This window comes from Anomaloglossus baeobatrachus, chromosome 2 (genome assembly GCF_048569485.1).
Source record: "Anomaloglossus baeobatrachus isolate aAnoBae1 chromosome 2, aAnoBae1.hap1, whole genome shotgun sequence".
Classification (NCBI taxonomy): Eukaryota; Metazoa; Chordata; class Amphibia; order Anura; family Aromobatidae; genus Anomaloglossus; species Anomaloglossus baeobatrachus.
Genome location: NC_134354.1, coordinates 391070386 through 391088634, shown reverse-complemented (window position 1 = coordinate 391088634; position 18249 = coordinate 391070386). Strand labels below are relative to the sequence as shown.

Sequence of the window (18249 nt, the reverse complement as noted above, 5' to 3'; positions counted from 1 at the left end):
TTCTAACTTCCTAACGAAAAAAAAATTTCTTTCGAAAATTGCGCTGGTGTAAAGTTGACAAGTGGGAAATGTTATTTAGTAACTATTTTGTGTGACATATCTCTCAGATTTATGGCCATAAATTTTCAAAGTTTGAAAATTGCGAAATTTTCCAAATTTTCGCACAATTTCCTAAATTTTCACAAATAAACGCAAAAAATATCGGCCTAAATTTACCACTGACATGAAGTACAATATGTCACGAAAAAACAATCTCAGAATCGCCAGGATCCGTTGAAGCGTTCCAGAGTTATAACCTGTCAAAGTGACACTGGTCAGAATTGCAAAAAATGGCCCGGTCATTAGGGTGTTTTAGTGGCCGGGGGTGAAGGGGTTAAAGGAAAGGCCCACTATCTACTCCATCAAACATTTAAACACAAAATGAAAGGAGTTTTATAGAATAAATATGAAGGCTTTATTGGTATACAAAATTTAAAACCAATTCATGGACATGAGTACAATACATGATACAATAGAACTGAACAAATATAAAGACAGCATTGAAGGATAGGTGGGCGGGCCTGAACCTACGCTGTAGTTTACATCACGTTGCTATACTGCCAGTATCAACCCTCCTATTTATCGGACCAGCCATTGGCTAAAACGTAAGTCCCAGTAGGAGGGGGAAAAAAGAGCAAAAGAGTATATTACCGTACCGAAGTGGCAGCGTGGTAACAGGCACTCGGTTAGGTTGGAGCCCCCAGAGACATCCGACGTACATACACGCCCATAAAAGGGTCTTGTCAGTACACCAAGCAATCATCCATGATTAATCCAGCGTAGTTGCGAAACGTACGTCGGATGTCTCTGGGGGCTCCAACCTAACCGCCTGCCTGTTCCCACGCTGCCACTTCGGTACGGTAATATACTCTCTTGCTCTTTTTCCCCCTCCTACTGGGACTTACGTTTTAGCCAATGGGCTGGTCCGATAAATAGGAGGGTTGATACTGGCAGTATAGCAACGTGATGTAAACTACAGCGTACGTTCAGGCCTGCCCACCTATCCTTCATTGCTGTCTTTATATTTGTTCGGTTCTATTGTATCATGTATTGTACTCATGTCCATGAATTGGTTTTAAATTTTGTATACCAATAAAGCCTTCATATTTATTCTATAAAACTCCTTTCCTCTTGTGTTTAAATTTCTAATTGGAGGTATTTGCTAATATTATTATTACACCAACTACATATTGGGTTAGGATCTTGGAGATGGGAATGACCCTTTTATACTTTTTTAAAATCAAATAATTTTTTAACATTTTTGTTTAACAAAAGAAGAACAGCGCATACATGCAAGTATGAAGACCCATTCCCCTCCCCCCCAACAAAATCCCTTATTCGACTCAGTATATAATATATTCTTCTGCACATTTATATTCATAAACATATTTAGGCATAGATCAGTGACCAATCTACCACTCAGAATACCTGACTAACACACCTGCAATTCGACCTGACACCATGGCCCATTCCTAAGCATCTAAGCTAACCCGAATTCGCCCTCAGGGCTCTAGGCCAGGTCAACGTCACTGGAGCTAAATTTGGAGTATCAAGCCACAGGGCCCACAGATCCTCACATTTTTTGTATGCCCTTCTCTTCTGGTAAACATACTTCAGCAGGAGGGCATAATTTACCTTATCAACTAACTCTTTAGTGTCGGGAACCTTTCTATTTTTCCAGTATAATGCTATGACCTTCCGTGCCTGATATAATATATGCGCAACAGCAATCTTAAGGCTCTCCGGAATAGGGAGTTCCGCCGTGTATCTGAGAACACACGTCAAAGGTCCACGGTCAGTACGACAGTCATACACAGACTCAATCAGGTCAAGCACTCCAATCCAGTATGTTCTCAAATGTGGGCAGTTCCACATAAGATGAATCAAATCAGCGTCCGAAGCTCCACAGACCCTTTTATGTTTAGTGTCACTGTCACAAACCACCGGGGGGGTCACTCAGAAATCCCCCGCGCTGGCTACCAGTACGTCACAATCGGGGGGTAACAAGTGGGGGTCACCCCTCCTTTATACCTCCCGACCGACAGACCGAGCACGTGACGCGCTCTCTAGCGCCCCTCTTATAGTCAGGCCAATTATGGAATTGCCCGACCATAAGCAAGGAGGCCGCTATACTACTTATGCCGATTATTGAAGGGTCCCCGGTGAGAGTAGGGTATATATTCCCCCGACCTCCGCGGGCGGAATATATAAAATCTCCCCGAATCTCACTGGCCTCCCCACAATAATCCTTGGCACAATTCGCTGCCACCAACCGATTTACGGTAACTATTAGCCGAACACACAGACGTGGGATTCAAGATCGAGATAACAGAACAGCCCAAGATTAATTATATAATTTAATCAGCCTAAAGCACACTAGAAACTACAATATATACAATAGGGAATCTACAGAATATACATATGTCAGAGTACAGTTACAATCAAAGCATGGGTTACAAACAGGCATACACAGTTCCAGCAGTTACCTTGTTGCGTCTGGCCACAGGGGGGCGCTGTACCCAGGTTTCTAGGATCCTTCCCACAGATGTTTCCTACACGTGCCCCCAGCGAAAAGAACACTGGAAAATGGCCGAAGTAGGGTTATCAACCTGGGCAAATCCAGGTCCCCTCCTACCTTCGTGACCTCAGAGGGAGCACTGCTCCACCCCTGGCTGGAGTTATGGACAAAATCCACAACATGGAATATGGCCATAACTTGGCCTGGGAGCGTCGTAGGCGGACGCCAATGCTCTCATTGTGACAGTTATGAATTTAGCTACAGAATGAGAGGTTTCATGACTTGTCTACTAGTTCCACATTGGCTGATATCACGCCTGGGGTATTTCCCAAGCTCCCGCTCCCATAAAAAAGGTGTGCCAGCATCGTCCGCATGCGAAAACACCATTTTTATGGTTGCCGTATTTATCGGAAATATGGCTTGCGAGATATGAACCATTTTTTACTGGAGTCGTTCTGTCTGGCTAGTTCCAGAGCCTTATAATGAGATACAACTCTTGTTACAGGGTGACGGCAGGGAGTCATCCTGTGTCCTTTGTTCCCACATCACCTAATTTCCATATCACAGGAGATGGCCATGGGATGGGTTGCTAAACAAGTTGTGTGAAGGAAAGGGGGGGTGACACCAGGAGAGGGCTTCCTGACATAACTTGAATATCATGATTTATCGTCATATCTCCGGATTTACCTCACACCTCCCCCCTTTTGAGGGCGCTAGGGGGCAGCACACTCCGGTGTTCCCCCGTGCGCCCGTCCGCGACCTCTCCTTGTCGGGACAGCCCGTCTGCGTTACCGTGGTCACGGCCCCTTTTGTGGCGAATGGTGAAGTTGTATTGCTGGAGCGCAAGGCTCCATCGCAACAGTCGCCCATTCGTCCCAGAGACGGTGTGCAACCAGCTGAGGGGGTTGTGGTCCGTCTCCACGATGAAGTGGCGCCCGTATAGATAGGGTTGCAGACGCTGCAGGGCCCACACTATGGCAAGGCACTCCTTCTCCATTGTGGAATAGGCCACTTCCCTCGGTAACAGCTTCCTGCTCAGGTACAAGACTGGGTGCTCTTGGCTCGCAGAGTCCACCTGGCTGAGCACCGCACCGAGGCCGAAGTCACTGGCGTCGGTCTGTACTACAAACGGCCGCGTGAAGTCGGCTGCCTGTAGCACGGGCGGGCTGGACAGGGCGTCCTTTAGGGCCCGGAAGGCTGTCTCGCAGTCCATTGTCCAATCGACTGCAGAGGGCAGCTTCTTCTTGGTGAGGTCCGTCAGGGGCTTTGCCAGGCTACTATAGCATGGAACAAACCTCCTATAGTACCCAGCGGTCCCCAAGAAGGACATCACCTGCTTCTTGGTCCTGGGGGTGGGCCAGGATGCGATGGCCTCCACTTTCTCAGGCTCGGGCTTCAGTGTTCCCCCGCCTACCCGGTGACCGAGGTACTGGACCTCGCTCATGGCCAGCTGACACTTGCCCGGCTTGATGGTCAAACCTGCCCGGTGGACCCGCCTGAGCACCTGTGCTAGATGCTCTAGGTGATCTTCCCAGGTGGGACTGAAGACGGCAATGTCATCCAGGTACGCGGCCGCGTACCCTTCAAGTCCCTTGAGCAGGGTGTTGACCATCCGCTGGAAAGTGGCAGGGGCATTCCTCATCCCGAATGGCATCACCGTGGACTCGTATAGTCCAAATGGGGTAATAAAGGCAGAGCGTTCCCTGGCCTTGCGAGTCAGGGGGATCTGCCAATATCCCCGGCTCAGGTCCATGATGGTCAGGTACTGAGCCCCGGCCAACTGATCGAGCAGGTCATCGATGCGTGGCATTGGGTACGCATCGGCGACCGTGACAGCATTGAGCCCCCTGTAGTCCACGCAGAACCGAGTGGTTCGGTCCTTCTTAGGGACGAGGACTACAGGCGAGGCCCAAGCGCTGTTGGATGCCTGGATCACCCCCAGCTTCAGCATCTCGTCAATCTCCTGGCGCATGTGTTGCTGCACCTCCAGGGAGACCCGATATGCTGAACGCCGGATCGGGGGATGATCCCCAGTGTCCACGTGATGGACAGCCAAGTCAGTCCTTCCGGGCTGGTTGGTAAACAACCCCCGGAAGGGGTGTAGGGTGGCCCACAGCTGGGACCGTTGGTCCTCCAAGAGCTGGTGGCCAACCTCCACATCCTCAATGGATCCGCCTGCCCTAACCTGGGCTAGCATATCCAAGAGGGTTTCCGCTTCTCCCTCCTCGGGCAGGTTGCACACGGGGAGCGCACATGCCTCCCGCTCATGATGTGCCTTCATCATGTTCACATGGAAGGGCTTCCGCCTTCCACGGGCAGGGTCCAGGGTGACCAGGTACGTCACAGGGTTGAGCTGCTGGTACACGAGGTATGGGCCTTCCCAGGCTGCCTGAAGCTCGTCCTGTGGTACGGGGACCAGTACCCACACCTTTTGACCCACTTGGTAGGTCCTCTCACAAGCGTTCTGGTCGTACCAACGCTTCTGATCGGCCTGGGCTTGAGCCATATTGTCGTGTACCAGTTGCGTCAAGGCCTGCATTTTGTCCCGGAAGCGCATGACATACTCGATAACCGACACTCCAGGGGTGGCCAAATCCCCTTCCCAAGCCTCTTTCACCAGAGCCAGGGGGCCCCGCACACGTCGCCCGTACAGGAGCTCAAACGGTGAGAATCCTGTTGAGGCCTGTGGAACCTCCCGGTAAGCAAATAACAGGTGTGGGAGATACCGCTCCCAGTCACGCCCATGGGAGTCGACCAACATCTTAAGCATCTGCTTTAAGGTGCCATTGAACCGCTCGCACAGGCCATTAGTCTGTGGATGGTACGGGCTGGCCACCAGATGTCGCACCTGGACTTGCTTACAGAGGGCCTCCATCAGCTGGGACATGAATTGGGTCCCCCGGTCAGTGAGCATTTCCTGGGGAAAACCCACTCGGGAGAAAATCTCCAGCAATGCGGTGGCCACCTTGTCAGCCCGAATGGACGACAAGGCCACTGCTTCTGGGTACCGGGTGGCATAGTCCACTACCGTCAGTAGGAAGCGTTTCCCGGAGCTGCTGGGGATGGCCAGCGGGCCGACCAGATCCACAGCCACCCTCCTGAAAGGCTCATCGATGATTGGCAGAGATACTAGTGGGGCTTTGGGGCGTGGCCCCGCCTTCCCCACTCTCTGACAGGTTTCACACGAACGGCAGTAGGCAGCCACATCGGCCCCCATTTTTGGCCAGTAGAAATGCTGGTTTAACCTGGCCTTGGTCTTAGCGATCCCTAGGTGTCCAGCCATCGGAATCTCATGTGCGATCCGCAACAACTCCGTCCGGAACGGATAGGGTACCACCAACTGTCGGTCCCTGGGCCACGCCTCCGGTGAACCCTGCTGGACCGTGGCCCGGTACAGCCGTCCTTGGTCCCAGACCACTCGCTCCGGGTCCGAGTCCGAGGGAGGCTGTGCCGCCTGCTCCTTAAGAGCTTTCAGGCTGTCGTCAGCTTCTAACGCTGCCTGAAACCCCTGACTAGATGTGGCCAGAATCGACGAGACTGTCACATCTTCAGTCAGTACCCCGGGACCTGTGTCCTGGCCTCCACCTGACTCGGCTGCCACTTGGTCAGAAGGGGAAGAGCTATCGGACCTCCGGGAGGCCCCTTGGCTTCCAGCACTCCCACTGCGGGTGACAGCGGCCACAGCCGCTGCGACCGTGGGTCGTGCCTGCTCCTCCTCCGTTCCTGACCAAGTCGCCGGTTCAGGCAGACCTACCTGGCTTCCTGACACCCCGGTTGTGGGGGAACCATGCACCGAGATCTTACCTGGGAGCACTTCCGCTCCTGGACCGGCCCCAATCTCACCTGCCTGTTCCCCTCCTGCAGCAACAGAACCCCGCTGTGAAATCTCTGGGGACCCCACATTTGCTGTGGTAGCCCCCACCCCACACACTGGTCCTCCCCCTGCAGCACCCTGCTCTCTGCTTATCCCTGCAGAGGGCAACAGATCCCAGCTCACAGGCTGGTTACTTGTAGAGGCATTGTCACACCTTTCTCTGACCCCCTCCCCTCCTGTCACAGCTGCAGCTGCGTGTGTGTCTATGGTGTCTGTGCAAGCAGAAATATCAGAGTTCACTCCCTCCTCCCTTACATCATTCATAGATAACACATTAACATTGTCAGGAGTCATGTCAGTACTGGCTGAAGGTTCAGCCCTTGGGGGGGGCCCAAACTGGGAGGTTATCTGCCCCAAATCTGTCCCAAGTAGCACGTTTGCAGGGATCCGATCAGTTACCCCCACCTCCCTCACCCCCCGCCCTGCGCCCCAGTCCACATAAATGTCAGCAACAGGCAGCGCCGGGTCAGTGCCTCCAATCCCGGAGACAGCGAGGGTTTTTCCAGGGATCAAGTCTTGGGGGGACACCATCTCAGGCCGCACCAGAGTCACCTCCGAGGCGCTGTCTCGCAGTCCTATGGTCACAGACCGGCCGACGGTGACAGGTTGGAAGCTGTCCAGGGACCTACCACCACCCCCACCCACACAATACACCTTGGGCGGCCCTTGGGACGGGGACGGAGCCGGGGCCTTGGGACGCTGAGGGCACATGGCCTTGAAGTGTCCAGGTAGGTTGCACTGGTGGCACCGTCTTGGTTCCGCCACGGGCCTGGAGAGGGGAGTTGAGGGGGACACCCCCTGCAGTCTAGGGGCAGGTGGGGCAGTCGCAGAATTCATCTTACCCCCTCTCCAGGTGCTGCTGGTGGCCGCTCTCCTGGCCTCAGGGGCCCGGTTGTTGGTGTAGTCATCGGCAAGGGCAGCTGTAGCCGTGGACCCCTTTGGCTTCTGGTCTCGGATGAACTGGCGGAGATCCTCAGGGCAGTTCCACAAGAGTTGCTCCGTGATGAACAAGTCCAGGATCTCCGGTCCGGTGGAAAGCTGCAGGCCTTGGGTCCAGTGGTCGGCAGCTCGGGCAAGTGCCCGCCGGTGGTCAGCCCAGGAGTCCTTTGGTCCCTTCTGTAGGCTCCGGAACTTCTTGCGGTAGGACTCTGGAGTGAGGTTGTACTGTTGGATCAGGGCCCGCTTGATGGTGTCGTAGCCCTGATCTGCCTCAGCAGGCAAGTCCCCAAGGATATCCAGGGCCTTACCCCTTAAACGGGGGGTCAGGTATTTGGCCCACTGGTCCTTGTCCAGATGGTGCTGCAAGCAAGTCCGTTCAAAAGCAGTCAAGAAAGAGTCCAAGTCTCCATCCTTCTCCAGCACTGGGAAGTCCTCAACACGGACCTTTGGAAGTTTGGTGTCTCGAAGGTCACATGTGGCTGATGAGGGCCGGAGCTGAGCTAGCTGCAGCTGGTAGTCACGGTCTGCCTGTCGCTCTCGCTCTTCACGCGCTGCCTGCCGCTCTCGCTCCGCAGCCTCACGCTCTGCGTGCCGCTCCGCAGCCTCAGCGTCACGCGCTGCCTGCCGCTCTGCCCTGCGCTCTGCCAGGAGTTCCTTGTAGCCCTTCTGGTCTCCAGCCTGGAGAAGGGCCATAGCCATTTGAAGAAGGCTATCCGAGCCTCCCAGGCTCGGTGGAATGGCACGTGGTGATCTGCGGCACGCTGCAGAGCTAGGCGATTCACAGTCCCTTTCAGAGCGGAGGGCTGGCATCTGGCTCGTTGAGGAACCTTGGGTGAGCTCCTCCTCATCTTGTCCAGCAGTGCCAGGTTGCGCAATGTCCTCGGCAGAACGGTTTTCTGGCGTCGAGCTCCTGGAGGACTCGTGGGCAACCTCCTCATTGCTGTCCACAGCACCGTCCTCCCTCTCTTCGGCTCCTGCCTTAGCATTGGCCAGTTGCATAGCTCTGCTCCTGGTGCCATCAGCCATTCTTGCAGACTTTTGGTCACTGACACAGAACTGACACCTGATGCCTCCACACACCTTACAGTATCTGCACTCTGACACTCTAGTGTTGAGCTAGTCTGAAGACCCCAGCAGCCACAGCTGCTGCAGGCAGTCTTTAGTGTCTGGGAGTATGGGTCTCACACTCACACACACTATTATCTCGATCCCACCGCTATGCCACCAATATGTCACAAACCACCGGGGGGGGTCACTCAGAAATCCCCCGCGCTGGCTACCAGTACGTCACAATCGGGGGGTAACAAGTGGGGGTCACCCCTCCTTTATACCTCCCGACCGACAGACCGAGCACGTGACGCGCTCTCTAGCGCCCCTCTTATAGTCAGGCCAATTATGGAATTGCCCGACCATAAGCAAGGAGGCCGCTATACTACTTATGCCGATTATTGAAGGGTCCCCGGTGAGAGTAGGGTATATATTCCCCCGACCTCCGCGGGCGGAATATATAAAATCTCCCCGAATCTCACTGGCCTCCCCACAATAATCCTTGGCACAATTCGCTGCCACCAACCGATTTACGGTAACTATTAGCCGAACACACAGACGTGGGATTCAAGATCGAGATAACAGAACAGCCCAAGATTAATTATATAATTTAATCAGCCTAAAGCACACTAGAAACTACAATATATACAATAGGGAATCTACAGAATATACATATGTCAGAGTACAGTTACAATCAAAGCATGGGTTACAAACAGGCATACACAGTTCCAGCAGTTACCTTGTTGCGTCTGGCCACAGGGGGGCGCTGTACCCAGGTTTCTAGGATCCTTCCCACAGATGTTTCCTACACGTGCCCCCAGCGAAAAGAACACTGGAAAATGGCCGAAGTAGGGTTATCAACCTGGGCAAATCCAGGTCCCCTCCTACCTTCGTGACCTCAGAGGGAGCACTGCTCCACCCCTGGCTGGAGTTATGGACAAAATCCACAACATGGAATATGGCCATAACTTGGCCTGGGAGCGTCGTAGGCGGACGCCAATGCTCTCATTGTGACAGTTATGAATTTAGCTACAGAATGAGAGGTTTCATGACTTGTCTACTAGTTCCACATTGGCTGATATCACGCCTGGGGTATTTCCCAAGCTCCCGCTCCCATAAAAAAGGTGTGCCAGCATCGTCCGCATGCGAAAACACCATTTTTATGGTTGCCGTATTTATCGGAAATATGGCTTGCGAGATATGAACCATTTTTTACTGGAGTCGTTCTGTCTGGCTAGTTCCAGAGCCTTATAATGAGATACAACTCTTGTTACAGGGTGACGGCAGGGAGTCATCCTGTGTCCTTTGTTCCCACATCACCTAATTTCCATATCACAGGAGATGGCCATGGGATGGGTTGCTAAACAAGTTGTGTGAAGGAAAGGGGGGGTGACACCAGGAGAGGGCTTCCTGACATAACTTGAATATCATGATTTATCGTCATATCTCCGGATTTACCTCACAGTCACAAAGGAGGCAAAGGTCTGGAATCCAGACCTATTTCTCCCTATGGTGTTTCCGTTTTCTTATGCTTTCCCCTTTAAATTGGGAAACAAGAGCGGAATAGCTGTGCTGTAACCCCACTAAATACAAAGAGCACAGTCCTGAAATGTTAACACTGTATTCTCTCTCTCTGCTTCGGAAGGCAGAAGCATATTGCCCAATATGTCATCCTGCTAATATATCATTTGGCCTCTGTGGTTCGTGAGGCCACACCGTTACTTCTCTAGCCTTTCTGTCGTGCCAGCAACATCCCTGGTTCTCCAGCTTTAACTTAGTCCTAGGTTTTATCAGCCAATCAGGCTTGCATGTGCTACTGTCTTATGCAAACAATACATTTTGCAGTCTGAAACAAGACATGCGCAATTAACATGTCTCTCGACCATTAATCAGCCAACACCCCATTCACATTAGATTATCAATAGGTTTCACTTGCGTTGGTCTCATATGTATGGGGGTTTTTGGTCTAGTGTCTGCTAGTGGCAGCAGAAAATACAATACCCATGGTTTCTGTGTTCCTAAAAAAAAAAAAAACAAAAAAAAAACCAAAACACTTTTTATTGATCTGTGCCAATATAACTAATTTTAAATTGTACCTGCTTTAATATATCACCCTAAAAGAAAGCGCCTCTGGGCCCCATTTACCCTCCAGTTCTTTAAGATTCATCCTGCTGCAGTTACAGAGATCCTTGTGAATCAGGCACAATGCAGTCTCACTCGGCTGCTCTCCTGGTAGCAGTGCTCTACTCTGCCTCCACCTCTGAGGCCTCTTTCACACGTCCGTGAAAATCACGCACGTTTTTCACGGACGTATCAAAGGTGCATATTGCCCTCCGTGTGCCGTATTTATGGCACATGAGTGTTCTCAGTGTGGTATCCGTGAACTTTCTGCTCACCTGTCCCTGGCGTTGCTGTCCGTGGTGCTGATATACGATCTCCCACCCTGCCGACTCCCCGCTGCTGCTGCTTCCGGCCCGCAGTGGAGTGAATATTCATGAGCATAATGAGCGGAGGTCGGAATCAAGTGCTAGCAGCGGCAGAGACAGCAGCGCTGGAGAAGGGGAGTATTGATCTTAATGGGTCTACGTGTGCCGGTGAGGAAACGGACCAAACACATACCGGAGACACGGACGTGTGAAGGAGGCCTGACATACAGTGCTTTCTAAAGGTAGACTCTATGCCTCTGTGAACTCTGCTCCTGTACACAACTCTGCCTGGCCAATTTAGTCTTCTGCAATAAACATCAGTATTGCTGCCTGTGTGTTTTTTACATTCTTGTTCTGCTCAGAGCTCAACTGTTCTGCATTTCTCCACAATGAAGCTTTGAGTTTATATTTTTTTCCCCATGTTTGTGTGGGTTTCCTCCGGTTACTACAGTTTCCTTCCCACGCTCCAAAGACATACTGATAGGGAATTTAGATTGTGAGCTCCAATGCGGACAGTGATGATAGTGTCTATAAATTGCTGTAAATTGTCTCTACAGGAAAGGAGACAAACTCTAGCGCCACCTATTGGAAGTAGCAATCCTAAAAGTCAAAATTGGCCTTTTAACAAGCCTTTTCATATGACCTAGGACAGAGGTTCCCAACTCTAGTCCTCAAGGCACACCAACAGTGCATGTTTTCAGGATTTCCTTAGTATTGCACAGGTGATAATTTAATCACCTGCAAAGGTGCTGAATCCAACACCCATGCAATGCTAAAGAAATCCTGAAACCATGCACTGTTGGTGTGCCTTGAGGACTGGAGTTGGGAACCTCTGACCTAGGATATATGCCAGATCAGAATCCCAATTTGCAGACACGGTGTTTCGGGGTGATTGCCCCTCGTCAGTGCAAAGTGTGGGTATCTGATCTGGCTTATGAGAAGCTATGTGGGGACCACGGGGGAAGACTATTCTCCTTATGGAGACCTGACAAACCAGTATGGCTATCAGTGGTAAGGGGACTTATAGTTGCAATGCCCCTCTGGAAATTATTCAAAATTGTCTGTAGAATTAATGGCGCTATATTAGCAAGTAAAATAAACTAATTATTAAGTAAACTCAGAAGAGCTGAGCTGTGTTTGATGCCTGCATCAGACAGCTCAGTGATGGAAAACTGCTAATGCCGCTCAGCTGCAGCTGAGTCATCAACTCAGAGAGGAGGGCTAGTTACTGACACAAAAAAGGAGGAATCTGCAGCACTAGAAGTAGGGTGCTGCTGGGAAATGTAGTTTTAGCAGTGTTAGAATAAATCGGCCCAATCAGCTATGTGAAGCTAGATTGTACAGAATGTTCAATAAAGATGCAAAAAAACAATAATGCAAAAAAAGAAACTAATGTTGGACTTAGTCTGTATATTAAAGGGAACCTGTCATCAGAAATTTGGCTTTCAACCTAAATGTTTCCCCCTCTGCAGCTCCTGGGCTGCATTGTAGCAAGGTTTCTATACTTTTTGTGCCCCCTTTTAAAAAAAAAAAAATACTTTATAAAACTGTACCTTTCGGTTTGAAAATCTTGTAAATCGTCCATGGGGGTGGGCCGTGTGGCGTCTGTTGCTGTATCTACGCCGTCCCCCATGCTCCAAATCATCCCTCAGGACGCCGCCCACTGCGCCCGAGGTCCCGTGCACGCCGGGACGCCTGGTGACGTGGTTGCACGCACGAGAGTATGGGCGGCGCTGTGATTGCATCGCAAGTGCGCGCCCATACTCTCGTGGGCGCGCTCTCCCCTCTGTACGTCGCTCAGATCCTCTCCGCTTCTCCTGTAGTGGCCTGCTCCGCTCCTCCCATCTATTTCCCGCTGCAGGGTACGATGGGAAGGAGGTGACGTCGGGCCGGCGCAGAACGCTGGAGGCAGTGGGGAAAGGGCGGGCACGAGAGTATGGGCGGCACTTGCGATGCAATCACAGCGCCGCCCATACTCTCGTGCGTGCGACCACGTCACTAGGTGTCCCAGCGTGCACGGGACCTCGGGCGCAGTGGGCGGCGTCCTGAGGGATGATTTGAAGCGTGGGGGGACGGCGTAAGATACAGCAACGGATGCCACACGGCCCGCCCCCATGGACGATTTACAAGATTTTCAAACCGAAAGGTACAGTTTTATAAAGTATTTATTTTGGTTTAAAAGGGGGCACAAAAAGTATAGAAACCTTGCTAGAATGCAGCCCACAAGCTGCAGAGGGGGAAACTTTTAGGTTGAAAGCCAAATTTCTGATGACAGATTCCCTTTAACAAGTATGCGTTTAGGCCATGTGCTCACGGGGAAAGTGTCCTGCGGATATATCCACAGGACATTCCGCAGGAGCTCCCAGAAATCGTTTTTGGTGTGGATATGCTGTGGGCATTCTGCATTGAGGATACAGTACCATGCCTTGGGCACTGCATCCTCAATGCAGAACAAGTGCTGGAGTGATCGGTGAGTTCATACTTACCTGTATCACACAGCAACTTGATTTTTGGCCGGCTCCTGGAGAAGATGAGAGGGGCCTGGACCAGCGCGGGTGGTCACATGACCGCAGCTCGTGCAGGCCCCGCCCACCTCTTGCAGCCCGCTCCTGGCTCAGTCTTGCTCTTCTACACTGAAGGAAGAGTCTCCGGTGTCTTCAATCAAGGCAGGGAAGTATAGAGATCCATGCGAAACAATCCACATGAATAATTGACATGCAGTTACGTGCGGCTGCAGGAAATCCGCAGTATTTTTCACAGCCGCAAAAATGCAGCATTGATACAGCATTCCTTCAATCCCATAGGATAACATGGGGAGTGTCTGTACTTGCATAAACCTGCGTATTTGTCTGGAAAATCACCCGGTTTTCCGTGGCAAAATCCGCAGGTATTTTCTCCCGTTGGCACATGGCCTTACAGTGTTTTGTGAAAAATAATGTGATTTTGGGAATAACCTTTTAATTCGTAATGAAAACAGGTTGTGCCATTATATGTCATCATCAAAAGTCACAACAAAGCATTACATGCAAACTTAACTAAAAGGTGTTATCCGGGACTATTTTATTTTCTCCTATGGGCTTAAGAACTTACAGGAAGGTAGTTTAACTACCGGCGATTCTGCGGCCTCCACTAACATTATGTTGGCAGAACAGTCTGCTTCATTACTACTGAAGTCATACTGATTGACACCTGGCTCCCCGCTGCCTAACGATGCTGTTTTTTCAATCAGCATGACGTCAGCAGCCACGCCCCATCAAAAGAGCAGCCCTGAAGTGGAAGAGCTGCTCTGTTGACTTAAGGTCAAATGGAGCTTCAGAATCGCCAACAGTAGAGGTCTGTGATTGCTCTGAGCTGGCGTCAGGCAGAACAGGCAGGTAGTTAGTAACTACCTGCCTGCCAAGTTCTTAGCACCATGATAACTAAAATGGCTTGAAAAACCCCTTTAGGCCGGGGCCACAAGGGGATTAACTCGATTCCCTCGCATGACACTCGGCTCATGCTGGCAGTACAGCAGAGCCGAGTGTCATGCGAGTGTCCCTGCGACTGAGGTCCGTTCGTGCGAGCGGACCTCAGTTGCAGGGGGCGGGCCGGCACTGAGGAGGGGCGGGTAAGCACAGAGGAGGGGAGGGAGGGATTTATCTCCCTCTCTCCTCCGTTGCCGGCTATTGCCATTCTCGCACTGCACTACTCGCTGTACACCGGTGTACGAGTGCCGTGCGATTTTTCTCTCACCCCATTGACTTGAATGGGTGCGAGAGAAACAATGATCACATTACAATCACAGCATGCTGCGACTGTTTTCTCGGTCCGATTAGGGCTGACAAAATAATCGCTCATGTGCGCTGATACACACGCTAATATTGGTCCGAGTGGAATGCGATTTTTTAATCGCACTCCACTCGCACCGTTTTTCTCACCATGTGTCTTAGGCCTTAATGTCAGTCTATATGAACCAGCAAACTCCGCATGATATGGAGCCACTTGTGCACAGCTGAACTTTTTAAGTCCCACATAACTCCATATAAGCAGAGATATTTGTCAGCCCAATCTCCGTCATTATGATATGAAATGTTAAAATTCATATTTTCTAAACGTTAATGGACTAATTAAAGGAATCAAAACAAATATCTAATGGAGTTGGTATGAACTGATTTGCATATCTCGCTCTATCAGCCATGACACTGGACTGGAAGAACTGCATCTTACCTGCTGACATCCCATTATCTTCTTTTGATTATTGGACCAGGCGCAATATCCCATGTGCAACACACCACAACAATGATATTGCGCAGGCCAGCTAATCAAAAGAAGAGCCACGGATGATGGTAGGTAACAGGTGGTTCTCCCGCTCGTGTTGCGGACGAAGAATAAAGTCGTGGCCGAAGGAATGAAATGTTTGACTAAATTTGCATTGACTCGAAAATTTAATGTAATAGTTCATAAAAACTCTTAAAGGTGCACTTCACAACCACAAAATAAAAACAACTGTTTATAATTATAATGTAGGTGACTAAGGAACCCAGATTTCTAAAATATGAAAGCCTATGGACAACATACGGAACAATGTGATATACAGTTTCACACTTTGCGGGTTTATGTTTAGCATATATATTATTTATGTTAAGAACACACTTTGCATGACTTTTCTAATGTATGCATCAAACATAAGATGAAATTAATGAGACATCAAGGCCAGAATAGTTTTAGTATACACATTTACTTAATGATTTGACTCTAATGAAAAATGATGTCCCGTTTGAGTAATGCAGAATCTAAGTATATGTACTTAATTGAAACTGACAATACAAATGTAAAAAAATCTCAGTAACGGAGTATGTATTTGAAAAATAAAACTTACCCCAAGAGTTTCAACATATTCATAAATTTGTGCCTCAAGAAAAGCAATGTCTCTGTTCTTTTCCGTGTCCCTGTAAACACAGAAATATATTAACATAAATGTATACCCTTAAGAAGATTCAATGTGAAAGGGAAAGTAGGATCAATCTTCCTAACCCATCAATATGGACATGCAGGCCATAGAAAGATGAATGAAATGGTACATTGATAGCTGTGATTCGCTGTCTTATTCCAGAGAGATCCATGTTTTTCTTATATGTAAATTAAATGATAAGAACTATCTGCCTGACACAAATCTCCCTAAATATGTGCCTCCAGAGCTTATTTAAAATGAAAAGGGGCATTACTATTGTGAAACATTCAAATTGTCCCTCCAGTGAGGAAGGAGACAAACTCTAGCGCCACCTATTGGAAGTAGCAATCCTAAAAGTCAAAATTGGCTTTTTAAAGTGAACCTGTCATCAGAAATTTAGCTATAAAGCTAAAAGTTCCCCCCTCTGCAGCTCCTGGGCTGCATTCTAGGAAGCTTCCTATAGTTCTTGTGGCCGCTTTTATACCAAAATAAACACTTTGTAAACTTGTACCTTTTCTTATGCAAATTTCGTAAATCTTCCATGGGGGCGGGCTGCCTGGGGTCCGTTGCGGTCCTCCTGCCGATTTACGCCGCCCCCGAACGCTGAATTTCAAAGCTCAGGACGCCGCCTCTGGGTGCCCGTGGTCCCGCGCATGCGCTGTTCCACCGTAGCGGTGCCGTGCACTGTGTGCACGTGTGACCGCTTGTGACGCTTTGCGCGGGCACGAGGTTATGGGCGGCGCTGTGAGTGTCATCAGCAAGTGCCGCCCATAACCTCGTGACCGCACTTTCCCCTATTACTCCAGCGTTATGCGCAAGCGCTCGCTGGCCAGATGACCGGACGTCACCTCTTTCCCATCCTGCTCAGCAGCAGGTGACGTCCGGTCATCTGGCCAGCGAACGCTTGCGCATAACGCTGGAGTAATAGGGGAAAGTGCGGTCACGAGGTTATGGGCGGCACTTGCTGATGACACTCACAGCGCCGCCCATAACCTCGTGCCCGCACAAAGCGTCACCAGCGGTCACACGTGCACACAGTGCACGGCACCGCTACAGTGGAACAGCGCATGCGCGGGACCACGGGCACCCAGGGGCGGCGTCCTGAGCTTTGAAATTCAGCGTTCGGGGGCGGCGTAAATCGGCAGGAGGACAGCAACAGACCCCAGGCAGCCCGCCCCCATGGAAGATTTACGAAATTTGCATAAGAAAAAGGTACAAGTTTACAAAGTGTTTATTTTGGTATAAAAGCGGCCACAAGAACTATTATAGGAAGCTTCCTAGAATGCAGCCCAGGAGCTGCAGAGGGGGGAACTTTTAGCTTTATAGCTAAATTTCTGATGACAGGTTCACTTTAAACAAGCCTTATCATAAGACTTGGGATATATACCAGATCAGAATCCCAATTTGCAGACACGGTGTTTCGGGGTGATTGCCCCTCGTCAGTGCAAAGTGTGGGTATCTGTATGAAACGTGTGAAACATGTAATGACTAACAGTCTGATCTCACTTCAGATCTGTGTGTGATTATAACTAACAGTATAGAAGAGCTGAATTTTGTCTCCTTACAAACACATCTGCATCTCACCTCTACTGCTGTCAGCTCAGTTGCAGAACTGTGCCTGGCTACAACTAATACTTCTTCAGTGTTTTTCTGCCATAGCCAGTGTGTGAAGAGAAAGTACAGCACAGCTAACAGTACTTAGAGAAAAGAACTACAATTACAGATGTGTTTGTAATGAGAAAGTTCTGCTGCTTAGCCCCTCCACCTATTCTGATTGCCTGAGATGGAAGCAGAAGCAGTGTTAGTTGAAATCACACACAGTTTTGCAGCAGTGCTGACAACACTATGAAAGGACAACTGCAGGTATATATGTGTTTGTAATTAGGAATATCAGTTCGCGGAGTAGGATTATAACTGTCAGTTATTACATGTCTCCTACTGGAAGTGGACATTTACGATAACCTCTGGAGGCAAATTCTCAGGAAGGCCTGTGTATGGCTGATAATATATAAGAGTTGTTAAGACCTAAGAAAAAAATGTGGATTTCTCTGGAATAAGATATCAGGTAGCAGATATCAAGGTATGAGTTGATTCAAGTTTCTGTGATCTGCATGTCCATAGAGATGGATTTGGAGAGTTGATCCTACTGACACGGTCCCTTTAACAGAAGCCCATAACACAAAAAAAAACAAAAAACCACATTGCTTATCAGATGTGATAGTGCACTAAAACATTCAGAAGAAACCAGAGCGTCATACTTTTATCTCCTTTATTCTAACAAGTAATATGCCATCACTTGCTACGGCTCAAATATTAATGTGAATTCAAATTTGGTGGACCTGTCAACGACAACCAATCAGCTCTCAAGTTTCAGAAGGTATTTGGAAATTTGAGAGTTGCTGTTTCTCTAAAAAAAAAAAAACAGCAGTCAATCTATTTTTTTTAATTAACTTTTTTTTTTTTTTAAATCTTATAA

At 49.6% G+C, this 18249-nt stretch overlaps 1 protein-coding gene across 1 annotated transcript in view; it reads right to left on the bottom strand.

Moving 5' to 3' along the window:
- The window catches only part of SF3A3 (splicing factor 3a subunit 3), a 150493-nt gene that overhangs the window by 47869 nt on the left and 84375 nt on the right, over positions 1 to 18249 (bottom strand). Inside the window, exon 12 of the mRNA XM_075334102.1 lies at positions 15702 to 15771. Coding sequence (XP_075190217.1) covers positions 15702 to 15771 — 70 coding nt within the window. The remainder of the gene's footprint in view (positions 1 to 15701; positions 15772 to 18249) is intronic.